This window comes from Engystomops pustulosus, chromosome 4 (genome assembly GCF_040894005.1).
Source record: "Engystomops pustulosus chromosome 4, aEngPut4.maternal, whole genome shotgun sequence".
Classification (NCBI taxonomy): Eukaryota; Metazoa; Chordata; class Amphibia; order Anura; family Leptodactylidae; genus Engystomops; species Engystomops pustulosus.
This window is the reverse complement of record NC_092414.1, coordinates 167,455,108-167,464,246: the sequence shown is the minus strand read 5'-3', so window position 1 is coordinate 167,464,246 and position 9,139 is coordinate 167,455,108. Positions and strand designations below refer to the sequence as shown.

General features: G+C 50.5%; 1 protein-coding gene across 1 annotated transcript; it reads left to right on the top strand.

The window, feature by feature from the left end:
- The first annotated feature begins 1,229 nt into the window (after nucleotides 1-1,229).
- On the top strand, nucleotides 1,230-7,260 carry LOC140125694 (uncharacterized). The gene is made up of 2 exons (XM_072144555.1): nucleotides 1,230-2,558; nucleotides 6,154-7,260. Exons 1-2 carry the CDS (start codon nucleotides 1,292-1,294, stop codon nucleotides 6,744-6,746), a joined length of 1,860 nt encoding a protein of 619 aa, XP_072000656.1. The 5' UTR covers nucleotides 1,230-1,291; the 3' UTR covers nucleotides 6,747-7,260.
- The last annotated feature ends 1,879 nt before the right edge of the window (nucleotides 7,261-9,139 follow it).

Below are 9,139 nucleotides of genomic sequence, written 5' to 3'. Positions count from 1 at the left end.
CTTCATATAAAAAAAAAATAAAAAAGGTCATGTCAATTGAAGTTATACTGAAGTTTTTTCTATGGATTTAATGCAATGAATGAATAGTTATAATTACAAAAGTCCAATCCAAGGTATGTCATTCTCTATGTCAGGATCATGACAGAACCAAAATCCCATGGATGAAAACATCTTCACATCATATACAATAGAAACAAACTACACCAAAGAAAAGTGTCTGATGATCAGCCCAAGATGATTAATTATGAAACGTTGAGGTTTAAAGGGGGTTTCCCACGAAAGAAAATTCTCACATCTCAATCCCCCAGTGAAATTAACACAATAAAGATCATTTAAACCCCTTACTTTACAATGTTACTCAATGTTATTGTTTTAGCTCCTATCACTCCCTAGGCTGCTCAGTGCAAAATACCAGAGTGTGGATGGGGACTTTCTAAGCAGACAGATTATTATCCATCTAGGTCTGTGGGGTGACAATGTGGTTAGATTATCAGGGTACAGGTGTATATGCACTTTAATCTGATTCTAACATTGTACTAACACACTGACAGATAGAAAGAGAGATGAGGCAGACGAGAGCTGAGATGAATGATGTCTATTACACATAGGCTGACAGACAGAGTCTGACAGACTTTTACACTGTCAGCTCTGCTACGACTCTGGTCTCACAGATATGCGCCTACCTCCTCCTTTCCCCAGATCACCTATCTGCTTGTAGTTTGCAGCTTCTATTTCCTCACAATGTGGTGCTGGCAGGAACTGAATCAGTGAGTGTCTCTGAGCTCCGTGCAGGGGGTGTGATTACAGGCTCAGAGCAAAAAGAGACAGAAACTCAGCAAGCATGGCCTCACACAGGAATCCAAGATGGCGGCCCGACCCTAAGTCAGAAGTTACAGGGTCGTGTCTAGGGGGAACTGAAATTGTGTACACCAGGACTGATAGAGACAGGTTCGACAAATATCTGTGAAATGCTGTATATTTGTTAATAACGAATAACGAACGTTAATAATTAATTAGAGAATGTTAGCTTGGAGCCATCCGCAGGTAGGCGGAGCGCGGCCATGACGGGGCGGGCTGGGAGGGGGGGGGGGGGGATGTGATGGGGGGAGGCGGTAGTTTTGGGGGGTGGAGTATAGGTTGACAGTGATAGGTGGGTTTATTGTGGGGGGGGTGGAGTGAGGGGGTTTTTAAGGGTCGGCAGGAAGGGCCAGCCATCTTTGGTGGCCGAGCAAAAATTGTGTGCGGAGGGGTAGTTAAGAGCGGGAGTTAAGGAGGCTGAGCACTCACAGGAATGATGGAGGCCTTTCTGGCGCAGGTTCGGGCGCAGGCGGAGGCACGGGGTCCAGGTTGGATGCAGGAGCAGCTGGCGGCTTTTTCAGTGGGTGCCGCCGCGGCAGGTCCTAGCCCGCGGCCAGTACGGGCATCGAGATCGCGGCCACCGGAGAGGCTGAGTCCCGAGCCTTCCCCAAGCAGAGGATCGAGGAGCGGTGGTCGCATGCCATTAGTCGGCGGCACGGCGAGGTCACCGGCAGTGCGAGCGGGCGGCAAGAGGAGTGGAGCATCGACGCCGGGAAACCAGGCAAGCGGAGCCAAGAGGAGAAGCCGGGGCGCGTCTGCGCCTGAAGATCGGAGGGTCCCAGCAGGTAGCGCACGGAGTGGAAGTTCCTCGGCGGGACGCGGGCCTGGAGCGGCGGGAGCCAAGATGGCGGCGACACGTGGCAGGAAGAAAATGGCGGCCGGCGCGGATCGGAGGCGGAGCAACGGCAGGCGGGAAGTGGATGAGGAGGACGATTGGCCACAGCGGAGCAGCAGCAGCAGAAGATCGGTGAGGAGTGAGGAGGATGGCGGCACCAGGCGGGCGGTGAGTCGCAGAAGCATCGGGAGTGGCGGGGGGATTGTCGAAGGGGAAGCGGAGTCTGGGGAGGGATCGGCCCCCAGTAGTCCAGGCAGCCAGGTGGGCGAATGTGAGGTGCTCTCGGCCAGGTCACGCAGGGCGGCTGAGAGCGGAGATGAGCGCAGAGCGGTGGGGGGGTGGAGGCCGGCCCCCTCTGCCAGGGACGCTGCACAGCGAGCGGCTAGGTCAGAGGCCTGGTCAGGGCCGCAAGGAGTATGGATGGCGGACCAGGGGCAGGGGACCCCTGGGTCCAGGGCTGTGCAGGAAGTGGGGTGGGGAGTAGGGTATAGTGGTGATGGAGTTAGGGCCGCAGGTAATGCGCAGTCGTATCCACTGACCGCAGACAGTGGAGAGGGTTCAGGTGGGGCACCAGGGGGAGACCCGAGTTGTGTACGCGGAGTGTCTTCGGTGTTTTTTCCTTTGCAGGGGCAGCGCAGCGCCGAGGCCATGATGCTGGACAACGTGCGTCGCGCGCTTGGACTGGCAGCGGCAGGAGACGGTCTGGTTCAGGGACCTGCGGCAGGATCCGGAGCTCCGACAGCAAGTGAGGCGGCACCGGTGTCGAGCGGGGTGCCGGTAGGATCCGGAGGTGCGTCCGGGGCAGGGGCAGGAGCCCACACCCCCCCTTTGGCGGCTCCAGGTGGTGGCGGAGCGGCGATGACAGGTGGGTCAGCAGCTACACAAGCAGCACATACATCCACGGGAGGTCCCGTTAACACAGTAGGTGGTGGGGTGGGGGGAGGAGAGACCCCACTTAACCAATTTATGCAGGGTTTGCAGAGGTTAATGGCTGAGTTTGAGAAGTCAGGGGGGTCGCAGCTGGGTGGCCAAGGGGCGGCCTCAACGGGGTCGGGAGGAGCGAGCGTTGGGGCAGTACAGTTGGAGGCAGCTGGGGGAGAAGCCGTAGTAGCAGCAGAAAAGCCGGCTACGGCAGAAAAGTCGGTCGCCTTACAGACTGATACGACAGTTGCAGTGGCTAAGTCATTACCTGTATCTGATGCGGCAAAGGGTAACTTATACATCTGTTTTAATGGGCCGCTGGGGGGGCATTTAAAAGCCGAAGTTAAAGAAAAGATTTGGAGGAGGGAGAACTTGGATATATTTACGTTGCTACCTTTAGAGCGTTTCAGCATAGAACGCTGGGAGAAAGGGAAAGAACATAGAAAGGAGGAGGAGGAGGAGCGGCGCCGGTACAGGCTGATACCGCGAAATTTTGGGAATTGGTTGCATGCTTTCTCCATATTGGGGAGTGTGCTGGGGGAGAAGCACCCGGAGTGTTGTTCGGGTTTGTTCTGTCATCAAGAAACTATCTGGGAGGCGTATAAGACGTATGGGGGGACGGCTTGGCTGAAATATGATGAACAATTTCGCCAGAGGATGTCTATACAGCCGTCACTGCAATGGGACCACAGAGACATGTCGCTTTGGCTGCAGATAATGACAGCGCCGAAGCCTGCGGTAAAGGGAGGTTCTTTTGGAGGGGTAGCAGTGGCAGGTACGCCTTTTCAGCCAGGGCCCGACGGCACTAAGTCAGGGGGTTCGTCGGGCGGAACCAAGAAGGGGGTGTGTTGGAAGTTCAATGAAGGGGGTTGTTCCTGGGGAACATCTTGTACGTACAAGCACGAGTGTTCCGGTTGTGGCGGGTTCAACCACCCCTTGTCCAGATGTTTTAAACGGAAGGGACCGGGGCAGCGTTCCGGGGACAGTTCTCAGAAAGGGAGTGACTCCGGTGAGGTTAGACGCCATGATGCCATGGCTCGAGAGGTACCCAAATAGGGAGAAGGCAGTGTTGTTGATAGAAGGCTTTCGGGAGGGGTTTCAGATTCCATTTAGGGACAGGGCCCCGGGGATGTTTGCAAAGAATTTGAAGTCAGCTGTGGACTGCCCTGGGGTGGTTAGGGAGAAGTTGAAGAAAGAGGTGAGTTTGGGGCGCATGCTGGGTCCATTTGATAGTCCCCCGGTGGAGGATTTGCGGGTTTCTCCCTTAGGGGTGGTGCCGAAGAAGGAGAAGGGGAAGTATAGGTTGATTCATCATTTATCATACCCAAAAGGTGGGTCGGTTAATGATGACATCGATTCGTCTTTGACTTCCGTTTCCTATACTTCCTTTGACACAGCAGTGGGTTTAGTGAGGGCCGCGGGGCGGGGGGCCTTGATGGCCAAGGCGGACGTTGAAGCGGCGTTCCGTTTGTTACCTGTGCACCCCAAGTCAATGCATTTGCTGGGGTGTTGTTTTGAAGGGGAATTCTTTGTGGATAGGTGCCTGCCAATGGGCTGCTCGATCTCATGTGCTTATTTTGAAGCATTTAGTTGTTTTCTGGAATGGGCAGTTAGGGAGCGGGCTGGAGGTAAGGGAGTCATACACTATTTGGATGACTTTCTGTGTGTGGGACCAGCAGGGAGCTTCAAATGCCAGGTGTTGTTGTCCACGTTGTCGGAGTTGTTTGCTGAGTTTGGGGTGCCGTTAGCAGTTGAGAAGACTGAAGGGCCGACTACGACACTCTGTTTCTTGGGAATTGAGATTGATTCATTGGCAATGGAGTGCCGGTTGCCTTGGGACAAGTTGGAGGAGTTGAGATTGGGTGTACAGGAGGCGTTGGTGAAGTCGAAGTTGTCATTGAGGCAGTTGCAGTCATTGTTAGGGAGACTGAATTTCGCCTGCAGAATTATGCCGATGGGGCGGGTTTTTTGCAGACGCCTGGCCCAGGCTACAGCCGGTGTTAGGAGGCCGGAGCATTTCATTCGGTTAAGAAAGGAACACAAGGATGATTTGAAGGTGTGGGACGAGTTTCTGGTGACATATAATGGGAAGACTTTGTGGATGGCGGATCAGGTCTCCAATAAGGAGCTGCATTTGTTCACTGATGCGGCTGGGTCGGTAGGATATGGAGCCTATTTCCAGGGTGAGTGGAGTGTAGGCGAATGGCCGGTTTGGTGGCGGGAGCACGGTTTGACGGTAAATCTTTGTCTGTTAGAATTATTCCCCATCGTGGTTGCCATGGAATTGTGGGGGGATAGATTGGCGGATCGTTGTGTGGTCTTCCATTGTGACAATATGTCAGTGGTTGAGGTGATTAACAGACAGACGTCGTCCTCACCTCCGGTGATTGTGTTCTTGAGGCACCTGGTTTTGCTATGTCTCCGTTTGAATGTCATGTTTCGTGCAGTTCATGTCCCCGGTGTGGATAATGAGGTGGCGGATGCTCTGTCTCGATTACAGTTGGACAGATTCCGGGAACTGATGCCTCGAGCGGAGGTCGAACCGAAGCAATGTCCGGATCGGTTGTGGGAGATGGTGCGGTGAGATTTTTGTCTTGGATTCAGAAGTCGGTAGCCCCGGGGACTTGGGGGGCATATCGGAAGGTATGGCGTGAGTGGTTCGTATTGGAGGATGAATGGCGGGCAGCGGGTTTATCGGCGGGCCGGATTTCAATCCTCTTTTGTTATTTGAGCAGGTTGTTTGACATGCAGGGTTCTGGTTCAAGGGTGCAGCGAGCATTGGCTGCACTTTCATTTTTGTTTAAGTTGATAGGGGGTGGTGATGCCACGCAGAATTTTGTTGTGCGGCAGGCGGTGAGGGGCTTTGTGAAAGGCCGGGCACAGGAGGATGGGAGACGTCCAGTGTCGTTCAGATTGTTGCAGGAGATACTGGTGCAGCTCCAGGGGATTTGTGTATCTGAGTATGAATACTGGTTATTTGCTTTGGCGTATTCTTGGGCGTTTTTTGGGGCGTTCCGGATTGGGGAGTTGGTCAGCAGGAGTCGTCACCGGGCAGGTGGTATCCAAACAGATCAGGTGCAATGTGTTGATGGTGTGATTTCTATCGTTTTGTTGGGATCCAAGACTGACAAGTCAGGACGTGGTTTTGTGGTGCGTTTAGGCCCGGTGCGGGGTTTTAGTTGTTGTCCGGTGTCATGTTTTGAAGGGTTCATGTCTAGGCGGGTAGAGGGGACGTCTTTGCTGGTGCATGCGGATGGAACAGCGTTGTCCATCTTCCAGTTTATTGCGGTTTTTAGGAAGTGCTTGGGGAAATTAGGATTGGATGGGAAGGAGTACTGCTCTCATTCTTTCCGCATTGGAGCTGCAACGGAAGCGGCTAGGTGGGGGTTGCCTGAAGAGGATATCAAGCGGATTGGGCGATGGGAGTCTCGGCGCTTTCGTTCTTACGTGCGCATGCATAGGTTGGAGCGGTGAAGTGTTAGTTGAGTGTGGGGGGGGGGGTTTGAATTTAATGGTGATGGTTTTATTTTGTTTAATAGGTGTTAAGAAAGGTGTCATCTGGATTTTCGGGCACTCTTTCATTTATTGGGCAGAAAAGAGAGCGCAACTGCGCCTGGGTGGTAGGTCATTAGGGCTGCCTGAGGAATTGGTAAGTGTACGTTGGCTGGGTTACAGGGGCCTTCAGTGGGGAGCTGTGCGTTCTCGCTTGCGGAGTGGTTTTGAGAGATGGGGTCAGCCGAATGTGTTGATTATACATGCAGGTGGGAATGACTTGGGCTCTTTTCCTATGAGAAATTTGGTGAAAGACATGAAGAGAGATGTGTTGTGGTTGTTGGCGGAATACCCGGATGTATTGCTCGTATGGTCAGAAATGGTGAGGAGGGAGCGATGGAGGAATGCTGTATCGGTGGCAGCGTTGAATCGGGCCCGCATAAAGATTAACAAATGTATGGGTAAGTTTGTGCGGTTGAATGGAGGCCTAGTGGTTAGGCATGGACTGTTGGAGGCTGATCGCAACTATACGGGTAAGGATGGCGTGCATCTGACTGACCTGGGTCTGGATGTTTTTAACTATGGACTGTCTGAGGTGGCGAATTTTGGTTATCGGGTGTGGCGGGGCATGGCGCCTTGAGGGGTCAAGTCGTCATGCGGTGGCGGGTACTTGGCAACAGTTATACGGTAAGAAGGTAAATTGGTGGTGATGATTTTGGTTATGTCCGGCTTTACTATTAAAGTTCTTCATAGACTGCTTGAGGGGGTGTACCTCAGCAGTTGGTTTGGTTATATGTTTGGTTGGTAGCCACATTCTGCTCTCGCCACTCGCCAGGAGGTTTGCGGCTTGTGGATATGGTAGTTGTGGTTTTTGCACGCTGAGCGTGATTTGGAGCGGTATTTACAATTATGTTTGGTTGGTAATGGTGCCGGACTTAGGTGTTACTTATTAATTTTAAAATGATCCAGATTTGTTGTCAAGTACTCGACCACTTAATTTAATATATTGATATGTTTGTTGAATATAATGTCATTTTATTATTATGTTTTAATAAAGTTTATGTTTTACAGATTGTTACAAGATTTGAATAAAGCTGTGACCAGCACTTTTCCAACAGAACATTGTCGTGTTTCATTTAGTTAACATATGATAGGAAGGCATGTTTGTTTATAATTGTACCCTCTCCCCTCGCACCCCCACCCCCCCCCACCCTCAGCTCAGCCCTGCCCCGGTCATGTTAGCTTGGAGCCATCCGCAGGTAGGCGGAGCGCGGCCATGACGGGGCGGGCTGGGAGGGGGGGGGGGGGGGATGTGATGGGGGGAGGCGGTAGTTTTGGGGGGTGGAGTATAGGTTGACAGTGATAGGTGGGTTTATTGTGGGGGGGGTGGAGTGAGGGGGTTTTTAAGGGTCGGCAGGAAGGGCCAGCCATCTTTGGTGGCCGAGCAAAAATTGTCCCACCCACCCTCCCCATTATATGTTATGTATCAGGGTCGCATTGTGCGTTATCTGGGGAGGAGGGATACAATTAGTTTCAGATCCTTTTGTATAGGGCGGTGCTAGGGAGATTAGGATGCTTCTTGTAAAGGTGGCGGGTACTTGGCAACAGTTATACGGTAAGAAGGTAAATTGGTGGTGATGATTTTGGTTATGTCCGGCTTTACTATTAAAGTTCTTCATAGACTGCTTGAGGGGGTGTACCTCAGCAGTTGGTTTGGTTATATGTTTGGTTGGTAGCCACATTCTGCTCTCGCCACTCGCCAGGAGGTTTGCGGCTTGTGGATATGGTAGTTGTGGTTTTTGCACGCTGAGCGTGATTTGGAGCGGTATTTACAATTATGTTTGGTTGGTAATGGTGCCGGACTTAGGTGTTACTTATTAATTTTAAAATGATCCAGATTTGTTGTCAAGTACTCGACCACTTAATTTAATATATTGATATGTTTGTTGAATATAATGTCATTTTATTATTATGTTTTAATAAAGTTTATGTTTTACAGATTGTTACAAGATTTGAATAAAGCTGTGACCAGCACTTTTCCAACAGAACATTGTCGTGTTTCATTTAGTTAACATATGATAGGAAGGCATGTTTGTTTATAATTGTACCCTCTCCCCTCGCACCCCCACCCCCCCCCACCCTCAGCTCAGCCCTGCCCCGGTCATGTGTTATTTTGTTATCCTGAGTACATATAAGAAACTTGTCTTTATGGGAATACCCCTTTAAGGCAAATCTACCATAAAAATTCCCCCTCCCGCTGTGTGCTGAAACTTCCTCTGCTACAGTGAGATTACAGCAGGCAGCGGGGAGGGGGAAGTGCCAAACAGGGGGAGGGGAGACAGTGTAACTGCCTTTGATGCTGCAGCATTTTAGGCGAATAAGCATAATTTTAAAAGTTGATATAAGAAGGAAGGAGGCCTTGGCTAACAAATATAAGAAGATTACCACAGTCATGGTGCCTGTATCTATAAGTAAGCGTCTCTACTTTATCATGTTTGATTTTGATGGCAGATTTGCTTTAATTTGTGGCAGAGAACTAGTTTTGACCACCAATACAAGTAATAGGGGGCACAGACACAATGTACCCCCCCAAATCAAATGGGTTGTTTCCAAAATCAAATAACACTACAAAAAAAGAAGAGACAAAAACCAAAATGTAGACAGCATAAAATAACACTTTATTTAAAAAGACAACATACACAAAAAAGGCCCACCAATGGTCAAATCACTAAATATACATAACAAATAGATCACAATAAGCTTGTATAGAGGTACAGAAAGTCTAGTCCTCAGAACTAGTCAAAGTATTTTCTTACAAACAAGTATGGCACATTACCCAGAGTAATAACAGAGGACAAAGGACACATACACACGTGTTTCGCCTTGCTTCATCAGGGGTATTGATTTTGATAGCAGATTTGCTTTAATTTGTGACATAGAACTAGTTATAGGGAAAATGCTTTCAACATATTTAAGATTGTCTTTTATTGAAAGATACTATCTATTTCCCTCTCAGCAGATGCTTTCTGTGGG

Excerpts from the sequence above, each read along its gene's own strand:
- LOC140125694 (XM_072144555.1), top strand. The coding sequence starts at position 1,292 with ATGATGGAGGCCTTTCTGGCGCAGGTTCGGGCGCAGGCGGAGGCACGG. Across the intron at positions 2,559-6,153 it reads TGGCGGAGCGGCGATGACAG|GTGTTAAGAAAGGTGTCATC; the intron begins GTGGGTCAGCAG and ends TTTGTTTAATAG.